The sequence below is a fragment of the Pseudonaja textilis genome, chromosome 2, assembly GCF_049901715.1.
Source record: "Pseudonaja textilis isolate UNSWEBS1 chromosome 2, rPseTex1.2, whole genome shotgun sequence".
Lineage (NCBI taxonomy): Eukaryota > Metazoa > Chordata > Lepidosauria > Squamata > Elapidae > Pseudonaja > Pseudonaja textilis.
Genome location: NC_141991.1, coordinates 28,167,773 through 28,190,460, shown reverse-complemented (window position 1 = coordinate 28,190,460; position 22,688 = coordinate 28,167,773). Strand labels below are relative to the sequence as shown.

The 22,688-nt window shown below is 42.1% G+C and overlaps 1 protein-coding gene across 1 annotated transcript in view; it reads left to right on the top strand.

Annotated features, from left to right (window-relative positions):
* The first annotated feature begins 2,288 nt into the window (after nt 1–2,288).
* PRICKLE2 (prickle planar cell polarity protein 2) overlaps nt 2,289–22,688 on the top strand; it is a 340,264-nt gene continuing 319,864 nt past the window's right edge. The window contains exons 1-2 of the mRNA XM_087923606.1: nt 2,289–2,514; nt 3,173–3,258. Coding sequence (XP_087779732.1) covers nt 2,473–2,514; nt 3,173–3,258 — 128 coding nt within the window. The 5' untranslated portion in view covers nt 2,289–2,472. The remainder of the gene's footprint in view (nt 2,515–3,172; nt 3,259–22,688) is intronic.

Genomic DNA, 22,688 nt, shown 5'->3' with positions numbered 1-22,688 from the left:
TAGTGGAGCAAGGGAAAGCGAAACACTGCATTGGACTGTGCCTTTGTGGATACTTGTGGCTTTTGGGAAGCTCCCTGATTTTCAGAGGAACCCCGGGAGATAAAACAGCACAAGAGATACCTAGAGCATCAGTGGAGGAAGACAAAGGGAAAAATCAATAGAACATGGCTAACTTGCTTGGATCCACTCCGAACTAGAATCTGGCTATGTGGGTCCCATGAAACTGGCTGAAGAAAAGTCTATGTTTGGCCCTCTGAGCTGGGTTGTTGTCTTGAAAATGTTTCTTTACCAAACCAGATAACATCACCAGTGCTGGTAGGGAGTAGGGTTTGCTCTCATTTTATGCCAGTGGCTTGTCCTTTCAGTTTTGGTGCGAGTGGTCTTGGCAGTTATTTGATTGGGCTGTTGCTTACTATTAGCTCATTTGTCTGAGTTGGTGGTTCCTTGATTGGGATATTGCTTGCTTCTTGATTGTTGGTCTACATCAGGGGTGTCAAACTCACGCTGTCGTGGCAGCGTCACTTGACGTATCGGGACTTCCCCCACTTCGCTAAACCAGGTGTGGGCATGGCCAGCATGTGACGCATCTGGCCCATGGGCCGGGAGTTTGACAGCCCTGGTCTACACTCAAGAGAGAACAGGTCCTTGGGGCTTTAATTGTGGCCACCTGCACATTGGAACCAGGATATTTACCTGGTATTCTAAAAGTCAGAAGAACAGCATCTATCCATCCGTTCATCCATTCTCTTATTTCAGCTTGCTTCCCTTTGGGGTGGGGGTGACTCTTCTGCATTAAGGGGCAGGGGAGACCAAACAGAAAAACCATCCCATCAACCTAATACAATCCTGAGCTGGACCAAGATGGGGAATTGCAGAGAGCGGAAGAGAGACGAAGGAAGAAAACTGATGCTGCGGTTGGACCATTTGTGGCAAGCCTGCATAAAGGATGCCATTCATTCTGGCCTGGAGTGGCAGCTGGGCTCATACAGTGCACTCAAGCAGTAACCCAGATTAAGAGAATGCAATAGCTAGGCTCACATAACATACTATTGTGAACTTCTAGATCCCATTTAATGTACGGTAATGTGCAAACCCAACCAGCATGTGAGAATGACTGAATATGAACAATGTGCTAGGCTAGATCCAAAGGGCTTTTTCAGGAGGCAACTGGACTTTCTTGTTTTTTCTTTGAAGAGGTTTCACTTCTCATCCAAGAAGCTTCTTCAGCTCGGACTGGATGTTCGGGAATAAAAGGATTTATATTCCTTGCAGACAGCTGGTCATTTGCAGCCTTTTAGAGGGTCATTGAAGCACTTGGAGGTTTATCTGTATCCACAGGGTCACCTGAATAGTGCCAATGGTTCCTGTAATCTGCAATTATTTCAGGAAATCCTTTCATTCTCTTACATCCTTCGAAAGGTGTTCATCCCAAATTGCATAGCTAAAAGTCTGTAGAGAGTCATTCAGGTCATCTCCAGACTTGTGCTAAGCTAGACTAAATGGAGATAGTACTAGGATACTTTGTGGTTCAGCAAGTTGTGTGTGAATTGAGCCAAATGCAATGAGATCTAAAGTGGTTTATTGAAAGCCCAGCGTGTTATAGGGACATAGCAGTGATGATTTGCTAACCCAAAATTAACAATTGGGGTTTAATGAGTTGTGTGGATTCACCTAGTAAATACAGGGATTGGAAATAAATGAGGAGGGCAATTTTAACCTCTGAGAGGTGAGAGTGGGGAAACATTTATTAGGGCTCCCAGATCGCTTTCTTTCCACTGCCTCTGTGTCAGTTATCATTGGCTGACTTCTTCATCACTTTGGGAAGCTTTAGTAAACGGGAGAACTATTATAGCTTCCATCATTTGTTCTATTTCTCCGAATTAAAACGCATCGATTCATTCGATCGTTTCCCAACGCGCAATTATAGTTTTTTTTCCCCCTTTACCACGTCCCATCCTCAGGGATTGGCTTCCATCGCCAGCCCCGTCCGGTTGGGTTTATGAAGGGAAAACAACAACAACCGCGCTGAGATTGCGCTACTGAGCGAAACGGGCAAGGCGAGCGCAAACCTAGCCCGCAGGCGGCTGCTTAATTAAGGCCGGGAGGGAAAGCGAAACGTTAAGGCGCTAGAGCGCATGAAGGAAGGAGCGAGGGAGAGAGAGAGAGAGAGAGAGAGAGAGAGGCGCGGGCCCAGTCCCAGAGGGAGCCCAAGACACGTGAGGTCAGCAGGCAGCACGAAGCCATCCCGGGGCCGAGGGGGAGGGGACCAGCCGCCCAGGGCTGCGCGGAGGGCGAGTGGAAAGCCAGCGCGTCTCTCGAGCCTCCCCGGCTAAGACGCACCGCGCCGCTTCGCCGCCCAAGGGCCAGCCGGCTCCTCGGGGTCTCCCACGCTCTCGGGGGCGACTCCCACAGCCCGCCGGCGTCCCACCCGCCAGCTCGACGCTCGCCTTTCGCCGGTGGGGAGCCGCTGCCATGTTCAGCCGGAGCTCTCGGAAGCGCTTCTCCAGCAGATCGGTGAGGGACTCCCTCCTTCCCTCACCCCTCCCCACCCGGGCGCTTGCTGAGGGGAGACGCGGGGCGGGTGGAGGCGGCGGCGGGGGTGGGGTGGGGGGAAGGGGTTGGGATGTGGCGGGGAATCCCCTATTCCTCAGCCACGCGTCCCACTTGGCGGATCGGCTGCCCTTTTCAAACCCCGAGCATTGTTGTCTGGGCACCTTCGGGACAGGACGCTGCCCTCCCTCTCCCCCTGCCCCTCCCCTAAAGTCATTAAGCGGGTCACCTCATCCCTCAATAGCGAAGTCAAAAGCCCGTTGACTCGCGACTCCCTTTGTGCGGAAAGAATCGCGCCGGGGGTCTCAGCTGGACACCCACCTGAGCCCAGTGGGCTCTCGGCTTCTCCCCTTCTGCCTCCCTCACCCCTTCTCTGGAGAAGGCCGGTTCTCTGTCCCCCCAGTGAGCAGTTACTCCCTCAGTTTACCTCCGTGGAATCAACACATTGTTGCCGGGTTTTATTTATTAATTTTAAAAGATCTCAGGTCAGACTAGCTCCCCCCACTTTTCCCTTTCGTCAGTAGGCAGGTGTCATCCATCATCTGCCGGGGTTCTTGCAAGGAGAATAGGCTGCTTTTCTGCTATTGATGGAAATATTTTTTTCTTCTTTTCTTAATTGAAGTTGACCGCCTTGGGGGAGTTGAAAAGGGAGCAGCCTTGCAACACCTGCAGGGACCAGTGTCCCGGCTTTGCGCTTCACAAATGGAGGTAAGAAAGTGCACAACTGGTACACACAAAGCCTCCCCCACCCACCCTTTCCAGAGTTGTGAAAACAAAGAAGGGCACACCCACTCTCTGAAAAGAATAAGCTAGGAAGGAGTGTGCTTGGTGTGCTTTTAAATGTGACACCCCCCCTTCCCCCCAAGTGCACCAAGGAGGTTCTTGGTTGGGTTGTTATTTTTGCAAAGTCAGGTTATTCAGCCTTCGGAAAATCATGGACAAGATTGCTCAGGCTTGTGGCTTTTGTTTTAAACAAAGTTTCCTGTGACGATTGGCTTCATTTGTATGGAAGGCCTGCATAGGCAACCTGTGGATCTTCTCTAATTTTACCATTCTGAGATCTGGTATTTACTTGTGACTTCCTTCTAACAGAAGTTCCCAAATTCGAGATCATTGCAACTTGAATAGGTATACTTGAGACCTGTCTGCTTCAATTTCTTTAAAAGTTCACTTCCCTCTCCCCTCCCATGCTTCAATCACTTTCTGGGTGTCTTCTCCAAATCAAATGAAAGTCCTTGTTTTGGATTCTCTTGGGTGTCTTCTCCAAATCGGATGAAAGTCCTTCTGTTTGTGGAGGCTTCTCTGGATTCATCAATGAAGGATGTTCTCTCCTTTCATGTTTTGTAATGTTGGGCAGAGAAGTACAGAATTGCTTCCCCCCCCAACGTAGTTCAGGTTCAGTCTGATGAAACAGGATTTTGAAGGAGAAAAAAAAAAATAGAGACACTAATCAAGGAGAGAATCAACCTAGAAATAAGGAGAAGTTTCACAACAGAACAATTAATCTCAGTGGAAAGGCTTTCTTCTAGAAGTTGTGGTGAGTGCTCCAACACTGGAGATTTTTAAAAAGAGGTCGGACAACTATTTATCTGAAATAGTATAAGGGTTAGGGTTGATCAGGGGGTTGGACTAGAAGACCTCCAAGGTTCCTTCCAACTCTTTTATTCTTGGGTGCATTTTACTGTATGATAGCTAAATGGTGTGTCATCTGTCTATAGGAACAATTTGGGCTATTCTATTCCTGCTAAGGAAGAGTTTGACTGACAAAAATGCTGAACAACCACTCCTTTTTCTTGAGAAATTTGAAGAAACTGGTACTTCCATATATTTTGGACATATTTAGAAGGGCCATTTCTGCCCAGCATTAACTTTCAGACCTTCACTTTTGCAAGCCTAGTTATTCCTTAGAAGGCTAAAAATCATGAAGGTTGCAAATGTGCACATGGGATCCGTCTGGGGTTGCAACTCTCTGTAGAATACATTTTCTTTGGAAGCCAGATTTGTCATTGGGTGGTATGTGAAATATTTATCAGGTTTTGCCCTTTACTATAGTCAAACATGATCATTCACCTGCCTTTTGACAATGAATTTAAAGCCCTTGAGCATTAAGGCTACAGTGCTAATGCTGCTTGCATTTGGAATCAATTCCAATAGGATTTCTGAATGAGTACTAGTCAGATTTCACCCCAGAGATGAATATACTCCTGCCACAGGAAAGTCACACTTCACATTGTTTTTGTCATATTTGAATCTATTCTTTTGAATAGGTTGACATGTTAGGAAAGTGCCTGGAGTTAAAGCTAGTAATCTTTTTGTTTTTCATGCCTTTGGTGGGATAGTGTAATAAGCCATTGAACTTATAGGTTCAACAGTAGGATATTTGAAATGGTCCTATCCTGTTTAAGGATTATTAGATCCTCTAAGACAGGGGTGTCAAACTCACATCATCACGGTGTTATCATGTGACGTATTGGGACTTTCCCCTCCTTTGCTAAACTGTGTGTGGGTGTGGTCAGCGCATGATCCATCTAGCCCGTGAGCCAGGAGTTTGACAGCCCTGCTCTAAGACATTGAATTCTCCTGATTATAGAGAGATAGAAAGGCAGGGGTGTATGGCCGGAAGTCCACGTGGCCCCAGTTGCACTAGCAATTTTCAGCCTTGCAGAGCGGTTAATATGATTTAGTATTATTCACCGGTTTATTCCATCCTTTATCTGACAGCTTAAGGTAGCACACATGAGGATCTCCCTTCACTTTCCCTCCACAACAATAACCTTGTTGAATAAATTGGTGCTATGAGCTCCACAGTTGAGTGAGATGTGAATCTTGATTTCCAGGGCCTAGTCCATTATAATAAATCACTCATTCCCTGGTCACTTCTCACCTGGATTACTGCAATACACTCTACATGAGCTATCCTGGATGAGTACCTACACAGAAGCTACCATTGATTCAGACTGCAGCAGCACAGGTAGTTCTGAAGGCCCCTAGGCTGGTACATGTAGCCCTACTGTTACATGAGTTGCACTGGCGGCTGATTGGCTTCCAAGTCCATTTCAAGGTGTTGGTTATCACCTTTAAACCCACCCCATTCATTCTGGCAGAAGGAGATCACTAACACCAAGTTGGGGAAGAAATTGCCAACATGCCAGAAGATAGATTCAGAATTCAGAAAGATCTTGACAGACTTGAGCATTGGGCCCTATCCAGAAAGGCGCAGGTCAGTGGTAAGAAAAGTAAGGTCTTATACTTAGGCAGGAAAAACCAACTGCACAGGTACCAAATAGGCAGTACCTGGCTCAGCAGTAGTGTCTGTGAGAGGGATCTAGGTGTCTTGATTGACCACCCTTAAGTATGAGTCAACAGCGTGCTGCAGTGGGTCTAGGACAACTTGCTGCAGTCAACTTGATGTGGACATATTGCTACAGACAACCTAGTGTGGCCATCTCCTCGCTGTGGACAATCCATACAGAATAACTCAATGTGATAAATGTTATTCAATGTTTCTTCTACATTGTTTCCTTTTTTTTCAATGGAAATAATGTCAAAGAAGCAACGGGGGATAATATTGCATTGAGTTATTTGGCGTGGAATTGTTCTGCAGTGAGTTTTCCCACGGAGAGTTTGCCATGATGTTTCCCATGGTGAGTTCGCCATGTTGTGTGGCAAGCTGGCCACAGCAAGATGGCTGCAGGGAGATGACTGCGCTGGGTTGGCTGTAGCAAGATAGCCACTGTGAGTTGCCCACAAGAGATGGCGGTGGTGAGCTGGCCAGGCAAGATGACTATGGCCACAGTGAGTTAGCTGCAGTTAGTTGCCCCATTCTGGCTGCAGCTGCCCCAGAAGCCAAAACTTCAAGTTCTAGGCCGCATCAACAGAGGTATAACATCAAGATCTCATGAACTGATAATCTTGCGCCACACTGCACGAGTGAGACCACCTTTGGAATACTGTGTACAGTTCTAGTCACCATGATGCAAAAATGATGCTGGGGCCCTAGAAAGAGTGCAGAGAAAAACAGCAAAAATGATAAGGGTTCCAGAGGTGAAATTGTATGACGAATGGCTAAGGAAAGTAGGTTTGTCTGGCCTGACTAAAATAAGGCTTTGGGGTGACATGGTTGCAGTCCTCCAATGCTTGCATGGCTGTCACAGGGAAGAGGGCATTGATTTATTCTCCGTAGCATCTGAGGATAGACCTAGAAGCAATGGGTGGAAGCTCATCAGAGGGAGATCCAATTTGGAAACAAGGAGGAATTTCTTGAGAGAGAAAACAATTAATCAATGGAGCAGGTTGCCTCCTGGAAGTTGTGGGTGCTCCATCATTGGAGGTTTTCAAGAAAAGATTGGACAGCCTTTTTGTCTGAAATGGTATAAGGATTTCTGCCTTGGGCAGGGGGTTAGACTAGAAGACCTCCAAGGTGCCTTACAGCTCTGTGATTCTACTGTGGATCCTGTCAGTCAAGGAATTTAGGAATATCTTGCTGCCAGTGGTGAGGTCTATCCCCATCCTTCTAGCCTTCAGGTAGGGCCTTAAAACTTGACTCTGCCAGTTGGCAGGGGCCCTGACTGAGATGCCTTGGGCTGTGAATGATTGATGCAATGGCAGAGGGTTTTTTTTTTAAAAAAAAGTCTGTATTTAATCCTTGTAATTATAATTGTTCTTATATTTGGAATCATTTTTCAATTTCTATTTTCATTACATTGTAAGCCGCCTAGACTTGCTTTACATACGTAGTGAGATGGGTGGCATAGAAATTTTATAAATAACTGAACGAGAGTAATTCTATCTAATTGCATTTTTAAAAAATGAAATTCTACTTTAATTGCATTCAAATTATATTACATTATAATTATTTTTTTGTCTTACCCCTCTCCATTTCTTTGCAAGAACCCACCTACTTAATTGCACCATGGTTCTCACATACTCTTGGACAAGAGAAGGTTATACATCACAATCAGTGGAGGATTCTTGTTTGGTCAAGCCTCACCTAAGCTAAAAGATCTCTGAAGCTTTGCTTTGGTCTTCCCACTTCCTGACTTAATTGTCATTTTGCCTAGAGCTCTGCCTTAACTTCCAGCTAGTGTTTTCTCCTAAATACCTTCATGTTTCTGTGCACAGGCATGTCCTCGCCTTCAGCTTTATTAGAATGGGAATCTCCTCTAGCCCTATGCCATATTCCTCCCTTTCGTTGTGCTTCAACACGGACTGTGTGGGCGCATTGGCAGTCGATGTAAAAGCTTCTATTCACTCCAGGCTACAATTCCTACTTATCATATTTATCAGTCTTTCAGTAGGACTGCACTATTGTAATTGTGCTACTGGGTGAGACTTTAGGGCTAATGTTTTTCTTACTCCTTTTTTTTTTTTCATACAGAGACATGCCATTCCTTCTGTGCAGATCAAAATGCAGGCTAGAACACCTTTTACAGAGGTGGAAAATAATGAAATAATCAGAATAACTTTTTCAAACAATCTCTCTTTCTACCTGTCCGTCAGAGGCCAAAAAGGTTTAAAAATTATTTTTATATAAGAAAATAAATATGATTTAACATATCTCAAGATATTTTATATATTAAAGGGTATTATTTTAGTGGTGAATAGTTATCATTAGGTTTTAGAATTCATTGTGGCAAATAATGGAAGCATTATTTCCATTATATTCAAGTTTCCTGATTTGGCTTTTCATTTTAAGTAATTTGTCAGTGTTTCGACCAATGCCCTAATTAAATCATGAGCCTCAAGCCAAGCTTCAAAAAAAATTCCAGTTATTTATTAGGAGCTTCATGTCTGCACAGACCAAGTGGAGCCAACTCTGACCTCAGTTAATGAGCGCTTTGCCTCTGACCCTGTTTCCCCCTCCCCCCAAGATGTGTCATCAGTCACAGTCCCCAACAAAGCAATTTTACAGGTTGTAGAAATCACTCCCTCCAGCCGCTGTGGGTTTCTGTAGAGATGACCTTGATGTGTCGGCTGGAATGTGCTTTATTTTGACTGAGATGCAAGCTCCTTGATGCAGCTGTGAGTTCAATTCTCCATCCCCCTTGCCTATGGCAACTTGAGAGCTTCGCGAGTTGACTTAATCATCCTCAATTTTTATGAAAATTGACTGGCAGTAGCAGTTTGTATGAAGTACCAAATCCAAGTAGATAGCAGGCTAGATTGGGAAGGCTTTGAAAAATTGTTGTAACAAAAGACCACAACACCATTCAAATGCTGTATTTAGAACAGCTGGCAAACACTAAATGTTGTTTCTAGAATGGGACCAAACCAGAGTGCTTTGCCTTTTGAGCTCGAAAAGGCTGCTTTGATGTTCTAAACATCTTCAGCTTAGATTACTTTTGCTCTCTAAGGAGAATAATTGTAGCTCAGGGCTGAAATGAGGGATCCTTGGTGTTCTCGTTTGGTTGATTTCTCAGAGGTTTCATTACTAGGTAACACTATCAGTGCTAATCTAGCAGCACCAGCACTGATGATGTTACCTAGTTTGGGTAATGAAATGTCTGCAAGAAAACAACCAAGCTCAGAGGGTACCAAGAACCCCCTCATTTTGTACTCTCTTGTCCATTAAGACAAATAGCAATTCTCACATACTCAAGTAGGCAGGCAGGACTTACTTACTTGAGTATGTGGGAATTGGAGCCATGCCATTAGCCCATTACAGGTCATTCTTATGTCCTTGAACTTTCCATTCGTCTCATTGGAGTACAGTGAGGAAGAAAGCATGGCGGATCATTGCTTCCTGTGAATTGGTTGAACAAGCTAAGTTTGGCAGTACCTAACTGAGCACTGAGAAGGTTCTGGGCAGTGGGAAGGATGAGGGGGAAGATGGATTCCAAATGTACAAAGACAGAAGATCAAAGCCTGTATACTTCAATGAAGTTGTTGGGGGCCTTTTTCAGTGTCTTCATCTTGGAGTCACACTGTATCTTTGTGGGTAGAAACAGATAATGGTTCTGTGGGAGACAGACAGCATAGGAAGGATGAATGGGATGCTATAATGTGAACGCCAGAGGAACAGTGGAGACATGTGATAGGAAAGGTGGGAATGAGTGAATGGGAGTGAAATTACTCCAAAGACACAAATACTGTATAAACCATACCTTTTGAAATGCTCATCGTCATTAATGTTGACTTATGTTCCTCAGATGTGGGCAAGTAGGGTCTGGGTGGGTGTTGCTATTTTTGACAAAAGCTGCATACTCTTTACAGTTCTGTTAATATGCATGACAGAAATAGAAAATGGAACAAAATAAAACCAAAGATTTCAGGGGAATGAACAGCTTCAGAGGACAAGACTAGATCAGTTAACTGGGGCTCTCACGCTTGATTTTCCCTCAGTCTCTTATCTGTACAGTTTTGCTGTTAAATGTAAATTGGGCTTGGGCTTCAGAGATGGAAATTTACGGGATACCTTGGGGAGATTAGAGTTCCGAAGCCCATTCAAAAAGCAAACCATTCCACTTGCTTATGCAAGCATTTTGCATTTATCATCATCACGTAGAACCTTATGTTTTCTGATTAGCTGTGATTTCTGTTTAGGAATGAGCTGGGCAGCCCTGATATATCGACCTGGTAAAATTTTGCTTTCGGTAAAACATTAAAAGGGCTGTTTAAAAGTAAACTCTGAAAATTGGAGTCTGCTTTGATTGGACCCTTCTGCTCTTTTTTACTGCTTTTTAAAAGGAAAAAAAGGATGAAATATATTCTTTTCAGAGAGATACATTAAAAGCATAATTTTCTTCGGTTCCTTTTTTGAATAGAGCCATTAAGACTGTATCCTTTGTGTAGGTTTACAACATGTATAGAAATCACTCTATTCTTCCCTTAAATTGTTTTTCAAATGTTCTGAAAGAACAGTTCAATTGGGGAAAAATGATCTTTATCAAAATTGATGGGGAGAATCATGTATAATCCCATGTTATAATCAAGTTGGACAGGACCAGTAGCAGAAAGAATTTCCATTTTTCCCCCCTTCCATTTCTGTTGCGCTTGCTATTGGTCTCACCAAAATGTATTTTCTTCCAGAGTAGCCTGTAAGAAGTTGGAATGGTAGCAAGGTAAGAGAGAGAGCTGAGGCAAGATGAAAAGAAGAACTAGGGAGTGACGTGATAGCAGTGTTCCAATATCTCAGGGGCTGTCACAAAGAAGAGGGAGTCACTCTATTCTTCAAAACAGAGGTCTCCAACCGTGGCAACTTTAAGACTTGTGGACCTCAACTCCCAGAATTCCTCAGCCAGCAAATCTAGCTGAGGAATTCTGGGAGCTGAAGTCCACAAGTCTTAAAGTCGTCAAGGTTGGAGACCCCTGCTCCAAAGCATCTGAGGGCAGGACAAGAAGCAATAGGTGGAAATTAATCAAGGAGAGAAGCAACCTAGAACTAAGGAGAAACTTCCTAACAGCCAGGACAATTAACCAGTGGAACAACTTGCCCACAGAAGTTGTAAATGCTCCAACACTGGAAGTTTTTAAGAAGAGATTAGATAGCCATTTGTCTGAAGTGGTGTAGGATTTCCTGCCTAGGCAGAGGGTTGGAGTAAAAGACCTCCAAGGTCCCTTCCAACTATTCTATTCCTATTCCTATTCTATTCCATTCCATTCCATTCCATTCCATTCCATTCATTCCACTCCACTCCATTCCATTCCCATAATTTACCATCAGGCTGTGATGCCCCAGAGTGTAACACAATCGTAACAAAATCCAAAATGTACATAAATGTCCTTTAATGCCTCCAACTTGGCCCCACTGTTCAATAATACTCAGTTGGAGATAAAACTTACTCAAAAATAGCCTTCAAAAGAAAGCAATACAGTCTGAACTTAATGAGCAGATAGAGGTGAAATAAAAAACCAAACAAACTACAATGATGAAATTTCCACAACGGAACAGGAGAAATATTTACCAAATTCAAGGAAATAACAAGGCACAGTCTGTTGGAAGGACACCAACCAAGATAACTTCAGACCAAAATAAAACACGCTTTGTTTCCAGCGTTTGCCAGTACGCGGATCCAAATTCTTATTCAGTTATCACAGCTGCAGCCCATGAAGAGGATCAAGGCCCTCTCCTCCCAAGTAGACCACATCTCTCCTTTATCCTCTCCTCCCTGTGTGCCCTAGGATGGATAGGGGATGGGCCTGGGTCCTCTTCTCATTGCTCAGCCAGCCTCTACCCTTCCCTAGCCTCGTCCACAACCTCCGGAGCCATACCTCCACTCCCTATCTGCTGTTCCTCCCCTCCCTCAGAGTCAGTCTCCACCAGGGGCATGACACAGGCCCTCAAGAAAGACGATTGATGATGATTCTTCCAAGGGGAGGTCTTTATTGTTTCCATGTCTATAGATAGAAATTTGCCGACTAGGCACTCTAACTATGTGCATCTACCATATACTCTGAGAACTGTTAGGGAGGATCTGTCTTCACCCTCTTTCTCTCACATGTAATATCTGGACAATAGATACAAACTCAAGGTTAACTGCACCACACTTGATTTCAGGAAATACGACTTCAGCAACAGAGTGGTCAGTGTCTGGAATACTCTACCTGACTCTGTGATTTCTTCCCCAAACCCCAAAAACTTTAACCTTCGACTGTCTACTGTTGACCTCACCCCTTTCCTAAGAGGTCTGTAGGGTGTGTGCATAAGTGCACCAATGTGCCTACCTTCCCTGTCCTATTGTTTCTTTTATTTTTCTTATATGTACCCATTTCATGTATTCATAACTATGTATATACTTATACCTATTATCTTGTAAGAGATTGACAAATCTAAATAAATGAATGAATGAATTGTCTCTCAGGGGTTTCATATTGATATTGAAAGACATAATTTGTGGGATGCTGTAGATCAGTGGCTTGAACAGCAGTGAACTATATCACCTTTTGGTAACTATTTTGCAGGAAGGCCTGGAATCACCAATGACATTGAAATTCACCAGGTTAGTTGCCCTGACCAAAATTATCACAGCAAGTGCAGGAAAAGAGAAAACTGGACAATGGGTGGAAAGTATATTAATACTATCCTAGCTATCTAAATATATCAACCACATAACAAAATATTAGGTGGAACATCTGATCAATGAGTTAGAATTTCTGTAGACCACAGTCATTTTGTAGCCTGCCCTTGTTTCCTTACAATGGTTAGGTTTTGAAACTTATTGTGGTCCAAAATCTGCTATTGGGAAGTAGGAAATAGAATAGATCACATGACCTTTCTCCCCCATCTGTGCTATAATTGTCAACTAGATAATTGTCAACTAGAAACAGCAGTTCTGCAGAATCTCAGGAGTGCTGATCTTTTCCAGCTCTGCTACCTTAGATCTTTATCCTTGGATTCACTATTTGTTAAAGTTGGGCCCTTATTAATACAAAGCAGATGGGCCCAAATCTGTCATCCTAGATCTTCCATGCAGTCGTGACTCTAGATGGCTTGGCAACCATCAGGCTTCCATTTGGATTAATTAATGATCAAATTAGGCAGATTGCATAAATCTTTTTTCAGCCTGATGGTAGCAATAGCAATAGCACTTAGACTGGTATACCGTTTCATAGTGCTTTACAGCCCTCTCTAAGTGGTTTAAAGTCAGCTTATTTTGCCCCGTTGTCTGGGTCCTCATTTTACAAACCTCGGAAGGATGGAAGGCTGAGTCAACCTCGAGCCAATCAGGATTAAATTCCTGGCACTGGGCAGAGTCAGCCAGCAATACTGCATTCTAACCACTGTACTACCAAATGGTATCACATCAGTATAACAAGAATGTCAGCTGGTGCTCCATTCAAAATCCAAGAAAGAAATACTTAGACTCCGTTAATCAGAGAAAAGATATCTTTTACTGGAAATCAAGTGGTAGCAACAAAAGAATTCTGAATCTGAGAAAATGGGCGCGTAAATCACATATACAAAGTAATGGCAATGTTCCCACCCCCAATAGTTCAAATGGTTCTTCCAATTAAAAGTTGTGAATATCATCATGTGGACATCTCCAGGTGGTGATGAGGCTTCTGTCCGTTGACCTTGGCATAGTTTGATAAAGGTTTGCAGCTGCGCATAGCATACAAGAGAAAGCTAAGCAAGGAATAGAAACCTAAGCAAGAATGTACTCCCCCCGCCAGTTTATACAGTTCTAGTTTGTAACACCTCCAGCTCACTTCCCATAATTTTCCCCCCCCTCCTCCCACCGTTACTTATGACAGCCGAAAGATGCAAAGCAAAGGGAGAAAATCTTGAAGGCTGACAAAGAATTAAAGAGGAGATGGTGGAAAATTTTCTGGAAATTTCCAGAGTTTCTCATTTAGTCATGCTACTTAAAAAAAAATAGTTTGCATTTCTGGAGGTATTTTTCATTTTTAAAGCTTTGATCTACATTTCTGATACATTTAAGGTAACTGAACATATATTCATGATGTACCTATTTGAGGGTAACTTACCATTGTTTCTTAGATGTCCATCTTTAAAAGTAAAAATAATGTAATGTTTTTCAATGGTTAAATTAGTTGTTGTTAGTTGCAAAGTCGTATCTAACCTATCGCGACTCCATGGACCATGTTTCTCCAAGCCTTCCTGTCCTCTACCATCTTCTGGAGTCCATTTAAGCTCACGCCTACTGCTTCAGTGACTCCATCCAGCCACCTCATTCTCTGTCGTCCCCTTCTTCTTTTGCCCTCAATCTTTCCCAGCATTAGTGAGTCCTTCCTTCTCATTAGGTGGCCAAAGTGAGTTTCATCTTCAGGATCTGGCCTTCCAAAGAGTAGTCAGGGTTGATCTTCTCTAGGACTGGCTGATTTGATCGCAGGAGTCTTCTCCAGCACCGTAGTTCAATTCTTTGATGCTCAGCCTTCCTTGTGGTTCAACTTTCACAGCTAAAATAGTTAGCTTAAAACAAATTAAAATAGTTACCTTAAAACAAGTTGATTAGAATCTAGAACATACTGGAATTTGTACACACATTGTGGGTGAATGGAGTCCTAATGTTGTACATTTTGAAATCTAAAACACTTGTGACTACAGTGGAACCTCAGATCACGAACACTTCTGACCATGACCAAAATTTCAGAAAATGTTTGCATCTGGTTGCAAACACATCTTCGGGTGGTGACTAAACACTGCCGTGGCAAATTTTTTTGGTCCGTGCATGTGCAGTCAGTCTTGCTTCCGGTCACGACCAAATCGGGTTGCGACTGAAGTCCTGCAACAGATTACAGTCGTGACCGGAGGCTCCACTGTATTTCATATCAAGACCATGGAGAATGTGGCCTTATGGAATGAAATGAAATTCAGCAAAAAAAAGAAAAAATTGGGGCGGGGTAGGGGTGTTGCTGTGTTCTAAGCAGATCTGTTTTGCATTAAACTGCTAGCCATTCAGCTTGTTAACAAGCTTTGGTCCTTAAATAAAGCTGTCACGGAAGCCCAGTGACTGAATAGCTATTAGGAGTTCTTTTTTGCATAATGTCCTCCTTTCCACGCTAAAAAAACCCCCAACCCATAAAAAGCCCTTCTCTAACAAGGGAATGGAGAAGGGGATTTACAGCCTGTCCCTAATGCAATTAGAATGAATAGCTCAGCCTTTAAGGGCAAACAAATGGAAGAAACAAGCTGCAACTGCCACCATAAAAAGCCTTTGATTAAAATCGCCTTTTCGGCAAGATCCTGCCTAAATGTACAAACAACTTTTGGATAAGCTGTCCAGTATTCTAGGAAATTATTTTTTTTTAAAAAAGATATATTTTCTCATCAGTTTGCTGTGTGTGCACGCATCTTGGCCCTGGACTGTATATTTTTGCTCTTGCTGGGAATTTTGTTGCTATAGTTTCCTCTTTTCTTCTCTTCCTTTTTTTTGTCAGTAGCTTAAAATATCAAAATAGTCTCTTTAGTGATGTATAAAAATCCCATTAGAGTTCTGTTTCCCTCCCCTATGGGTAGTTTCAGGGGGGGTGGGAATCTATGATCTTCGTTCCTCTCCCTTTTATCGCATTTTGATGATGTGTCACATTTGTAGGTTCTTACAGTTCTGTTTTATCTTGGGGAACTTGCATCTTTGGTTTTGAATAAGTATTTCAAGAGGGTGATTTGAATAGATCTGGGCCGGAGGAAATTGAGCATGCTTAAGCAGCACTTGAGCTAATTTTCCTATCTTTTCATGTTTCGATTCTTGCCTTTGGGGCCTTTGTATCAATGAATGTTATCCTGTTGATCACGAATGTTCTTGGGAACTGGAATGTTCTTGCAATCCTGTGCCTTCAAATTCAGATGCTGGAATTACAGAGATTTTGGTTTAGGCATATTGCAATTAATGTAATTAATCAAGAGAACATCATGGGGGAAAGGTTTATATTTCTGGGTTTGAAATGTTTGTGCGAAGCCCAACATTAAATCTTGACTTTGACTAAAGAACCAGTTGATCAAGTACAGTATAACGTGTTATCCATATGGGATCATATATATATATAGGTGGACTTGTATGTCTCAGTGGATGGATGACATATATTTCCAAGTACAGAATGTTGAATTTTGTGCAAAATTCTGATTTGAATTCATATGTTCAGCTCTATTTTTCCAGCTCCCCAGACTAACAGACTTTATTACTAGTTTTGAATGTTGTCTAGTTTTGAATACTGTTGAATGCTTTTGAATACAGCCACATATGGCACTTTATCACTGGTGGGTCTATCTGTCTGTATCTTGTGTGTTAGGACGTAATGTATTTTCCAGTTTTCTTCCTGTATGTCAGAGGCTTCTCTTTTCTACCTTACGTTAAGAATATTTTAGAATTTCCATAGAAATATTTCCATAGAAATATTATTCTACAGTTTCCTCACTTTTGTTTTTAGAAAGTCCCAAGGAAGACTAGCCTCATAATATCTTCATCTGGGATTTGATTGAAGAATGGAACCCAGGAAAGGCAAAATATTAATGGAGAAATAGTTATGCTATTTTACACTCATCCACCCACACCAGTAAAAACACATCACAAAACAAAGTAGAAGCAAGAATTTATATTTTAGATATTTTTATTCAACTTTATTATCATTTTGATAGATAAGGCAGCTAGCATATTAATATTGGGTTGAGAGAAAGTGAGTGGCCCAACATTTCAATAATATTCAGCTGTTAAATTCATTTGCTGTTTGCTTCAACTAATACAACAGGATTTTAAAGCTAAAAATTAGCTTCCTTTATGGAAAAAAACTGTGAAAAAGTAAGCAAAGTTCTTAAGTAAAATTACCGGAATTAACTTAATTTCAGTTTTTTATATTTTTTCCCACACCCTCAATTATCTGTGGTTGATTGTGGCTTTTAGAACAGGTTACTTAAATTGCTTTGGTTTAATTTGATTTAATTTAGAACAGATGTTTAATGTTTAAAAATACAGCATACTTTGCCTTCAATACCATATCAGATAGTGTATTGGGGCCAGATTTGGTACATATTTCCAAGAGAATGTTCTTGTGATTTAGGATGTTATCTCTGCTTTAAAAGACCTTCTTTTCCAGAAGAAGATTGACTTCCTCAGAATAAAATGCAATAGATCTTTTCTGGTGTTTCACTTACAATCTGTAGAGTTCCCAGCGGGGGCAATTTGCCAATAGCTGAAATGTATTTTGATTTAATGTAAAAAGATGCATATGGTCTGCTGTGTGTGTTCCCAAATTTCCCTCTAATTATACTGTAGACATTTTGGTAATATTATTTTCTGCAATTTTGAGGCAGATCATATTAGCATACTCAGTAGTGGGATTCAACTTTTTTTTACTACCAGTTTTGTGGGCGTGGCTTGGGGGCGTAGCAGGGGAAGGATACTGTAAAATCTCCAGTCAGAGGTGGTATTTGCCGGTTCTCTGAACTACTAAAAATTTCCACTACCGGTTTTCCAGAACTGCTCAGAACCTGCTGAATACCATCTCTGAGCATACTGTAACCAAAGTAAAAGCCTTGAAACTAGCTTAAAAATACCACATAACCCTGCCTCCTCTCTAAATGGGATTTCTCTCTAAAAGCCCAAAAGAAAATTTCCCCAAATTTCATCTGTGTTCCTTTTCTGCTCCAATGTCCTGTCCATCACCTTTACACACCCAAACCAACTTAAGTGTGTCTCACAACTACCAAATATAGTCCTCAACCTACAACCACAATTGAGCCCAAAATTGATGTTGCTAATAGCAATAGCATTTAGACTTACACACCGCTTCATAGTGCTTTACAGCCCTCTCTAAGCAGATTACAGGATCAGCATATTGCCTCCAACAATTTGGGTCCTTGTTTTACCCACCTCAGAAGGAGAGAAGGCTGAGTCAACCTTGAGGCTGCTGAGATTCGATCTGCCAAATTGCAGGCAGATGGCAGTCAGCAGAAGTAGCCTGCAGTACTGTACTCTAACCACTGCGCCACCATGGCTCTTCTCTAAATGAGAAATTTGTTAAACAAGTTTTGCCCCATTCTATGACTTTTCTTGCCCCATTTGTTAAGTGAACCACTGGTTGTTCAATTAGTAACATGGTTGGTAAGTGAATCTGGCTTCTCAATTGACTTTGCTTGTCAGAAGGTCGCAAAAGGGGATCACATGACCCCAGGATGCTGCAAGATCATAAATGTGAATCACTTGTCCAGCATCCAAATGTAAATCACGTGATCGTGAGGATGCTGCAACGGTCACGGTAAGTGTGCAAAATGATCACAAGTCCCTTTTTTTCAGTGCTGTTATAATTTTTAATGGTCATTAAGTGAACTGTTGTAAGTCAAGGACGATCTGTGTATTATTTTGTTTCTCCAGAAATTCCTAGCTTGAACTTTCTGTTTCTTTTGTTGATGACACGCTTCCCTCTATTAGAGGTCTTGGCTGGATTAATAAATAAAATGGAGCTGTTGAAATTTTGATTCCAGAGGCCAACAAATCATGGTAGCTCTTTCAAAAGTTCTCCAGCAACTAAGATCAATTGCTATTTTGGCAATGCAACATTCACCTTTAAATATGCAAGTGCGTTTGCTGTGTTGGAGTTATTACTTCCCAAGGGCTCTGTCACTGTGCAATTCCTAAAGGTACAAATTTTAGTGACTTGGGTAGCTTCGGCTACCATTGTTTGATTTTGCAGTCATTTAGCAGCAATTGCTTTTTATTTTCTATTTTTCCCTGCAGAGGACTTAGAGGGTTTTAAATTATTATGGTAGGGCAAAAGGGAAACAAAAGCACAAGTGTATCATGCATTCTTTGCACATGACATATACAAGGAGACCCTGTTTAACTAAAATATTTGACTAGTTCCATGTTGCTCTGCATTATTTTACAAGGAGTTAAGAGGCTTTGAAAAGACCCTTGATTGAATTACTTTTGAGATCAATTGTGCAAATCCACAGCTGGTGTCACACAATGGATTCAGGAACATTACACCAACAGCCTCTTAGTAAACATTTGGCACCTTGAATTTTGCCTGGTACTTAAAATAAGGAGATAGAATTCTTTCTCTTGTGTTTGATGTCAATGAATGTTCTTACTGTTTGAACTTACCTTATATCTGGGAATGTACTTTAACAAAGAATAAATAAACAGAGCTTTCCAAGAACAGCAGTTCATGCCATGTGTGTTAACACTTTGGGTGTGGAAGAACATCCGGAGCTATTCCGACATCATCTGCTGCTGTTCCCCTGCTAGCTTAAGCTTCCCTCTCCCTGACTTTTCGTTATGGCACGATCCAATTTCCTAAAGATCCCAATCCGATAACGATACTTCATTTGCCTGCATGAATCTGTCACAAATGGTTGAACTACAGTTTCCCTATCTCTTTTCCTTTCTCCAGTCTTAGCTTTAAATAAAAGTATCCAGTGTTATCGGATATTGTTCCCCTTACTGTTGCATCAGTAGGATGATCAAATAAGGGCTTCTAAAATCCAGACGATACCTAGACAATTAACTATCGACTGTCATCTGGATTTTTGCTGCTCAGTTCTGGTTAGCCTTAGCTTACAAGGTTCTCGGCTTCATGGTCTCCTGTTTCATCATTCCTCGCTGTTTGGATGACATGCTGAGCAAATATTTTTGGTCAGTGCGCAGCTTGGGAGACATGAAGGCTTATTATGGGTGAAGTGTTTACCGTATAAACCCACCACCACCACATTTGGGTATCGCTATTAAAAAATACTTGAGCTGCTCCAAGTTCTCTCTTCTAGCCCTGTAGAAGTTCTTGATGGTTCCAGTTTGACTTTGTCTTCTTTCTGGGCAGGCGGGCAGACTTCCAAACAAAGCACTGAGCTGAAGCCACCCACCATGGCCCTCTGTGGGAAACAGGAAGATAAACAGAGCCTTCCTGTTCCTGCTCCATTCTGTCCTACACATATGGGAGCCAGATTATCTGAAGGCGTCAATAATTGGATGTGGAAGGACATGAAAAATCAATACTATATCTGACTCTAGAAAGGTTGGGCTGTAGCATTGGAACACCGTGACCCATTTTTGTTCCTGCAGCTTCCAAGCTAGCACCCGGGGTTCTGTGTTTCACTGGCTTGTGAAAAATACAGATAGTGATATTCATCTTTGGATAAGCTTATGTACCTCCCACGGATTTAATTATCAGCTGTGAATATGATTTCAGGCCATGCTAGATTGGCTTCCCAGATACTAACATGAAGCTGTAAAATCAAAGATGGGAAATAGGACTCCGTCCAAAACTTGGATTATTTCTCCTTGTAGGGGAAATGGAGAAATGATCCAAGTTTTGGACTGAGTCCTATTCTCCACCTTACAGAGTCAGATGACTTTATTCTGGATTGGGTGACTGGAATGGAAGTTCAAGTTTTGCTCCCTATTATGCCATTCAGATTTAGAAAAAAGTTGTTTCAGGAAGAAGGCATGTGGATAAGGAGTCCCCCTTTCTAACTTGGTGCCTACAACCATGAGTAAAATTGATTTCATTTCTTGGTTTCCCCTTCCTCCTTCCCCTCTGTCTTTTCCTTCTCCTTCTTCAACCAACTAGTAGCTGGAATGCGCCAGTTCATCTCAACTGGCAAGATATCTTCTGCCAGTTCCAGTTCCTGCAGAGAATTGACATATTGAACTAAATAATCTGAGCTGGTATGAAGCAGTTGCCAAGTTCGCGTCTGTGTTTGTAAAACTGGTGTAGCCTCTTTGAGTGAGAAGTCTTTCTAGGAAAATCATATTCTTAGCTAGGAAAAATGCTAAGATCCATCTGGAAGCAGCAACTTTTTAAAGCTGGTATATTTTTTCAATGGCGATAAGATAAATTGGCTGCAATTAGGAAATGGCTGCCATGACAGAAAAAAAATAATTGCCATTATAGTATGGGTAGTCACAAAACTCCTATTTGCTAAAGAAGTCTCCAGGATGTGTTTTTTGGGGGGGGCATTCTTGTAAGTAAATATGACACTTTGATTCATTTTGCAATACCTCAGCTTATTTCGTTATTTAAAGAAGTTAAAGAAAAATTTACAATAGGTATATATAAATCACTGTGTGATTTTCGTGCTCAGCCTAAACACACAGAGACACATTCTTCATTAATACGTTATGGAGCAAGCTGTATTTCACTTAGCTGCCACAACATACTATATGGGAGATTCACACATATTGTTGCTGCTGCTGCAAAGATTTAATAACAATTATTTCTAAAGGGGAGGATTCCAGTCAGTGTATAGGAACACAGGTTTTGTTTTTTTTTTCACAAGAAAGGAAAGTTAAAATATATCTTGGTTGGATGAACAATCTCTTAGCTGTGTAGTTCTCCAGACTCCAGGCACTTGTTTGACCTGTAGCTACTACACAACCTATCAGAGGTATCCAATCCTCCTTCTCTGTTCCTCCCCCATTCCAGAACTTAACCAGCTGTTATGTGGCCATAGAGGCACAGCTGTAAGCAATTAGAAACCAGTGCAAGCCCTTTCCCCTGATCCTCCTTTCTGCTCCTTTCTTGACACCAACCTTCTGCAACTTATAAGAAAAGGATAAACAGGGGAGCCTAGTGATTCCATCCGCTAGATGAAAGTGTTCATGCTGGGTTGCAGGCAAGTCACATAAAGGACACTCTTTACTCAGGGGGCCTCTGCTTAGTAATTCAGGGAAAGTGTTCATTTTTTTTTTTTGGCATGAGTTGGTGAGACAATCTTATTCATTCTTCTGGATGTGTCTGTACAGATAGAATAGAATAGAATAACAGAGTTGGAAGGGACCTTGGAGGTCTTTAGTCCAGTGGTCACCAACTGGTGGGCCGGGGATCACTGGTGGTTCGCGAGAAAATGTTGGTGGTCCACAGAGAAATGTCCCCCCCAAAGCAATTAATCCAGGCTGCATGGGAACACAAGGCTGCGCCACCTACATGGACCGCCCACCCGCTGGCCCCACCCTTCAGCCAAGCGCAAACCTTACCTTGAGTAGAGCCACGCAAACTGGAACTGAAAGGGAAGACCAACAGCGGGGGGAATCTGCCGTGGAGTGGCTTGCTGACATTAGTGGGAAAGTCAGTCCCATATTCTAGAGCTGCAGTAGTCACAAGACTTTCCCTTTGGTCATCTCGGAGCAGCTCCTCCAGTGCATGGCAGGCCGGTGCACCCGTGTGGAGGAGCAGCTAATTTGTCCTAATTTAAACCTGATGTCTTTCCTCTGTCAAATTCCTGGAGAATATTGATCTTGATTCCACTAACGTGAATCAATTCACCAATGTGAAGTTGATTGCATATTCAGGAATTAGACATTCAGATAAATGTACTGAATTTCACCATTGGGTAATACAATAATAAATGTGGTTCTCTGAGCTTGGTTGTTTTTTTGCAGAGGTTTTATTACCCAAACTAGGTAACATCATCAGTGCTGGTATTGATAGATTAGCACTGATGATGTTTCATTGGGTAATGGAACCTCTGCAAGAAATGAACCAAGCTCAGAGACGACCAAGGCCCCCTCATTGCAACCTTGAGCTACAATGTTCTTTATTGATACAGTAATAAATGAATTTAATAAATCATACCCTTTCCAGCTTGAGTTTCTTGTGAATAGATGCTCCATCTTATCTACTCACTGATCATCCTGGCTGAAAATAGAGGGGGTTATAATCCAAAATATTTGGAGGACTCAAATTGAAAAATCTGGCTAGCACTTAGCTTCTATTTAAGGCATATTGATAAAATTATCTCAATTACC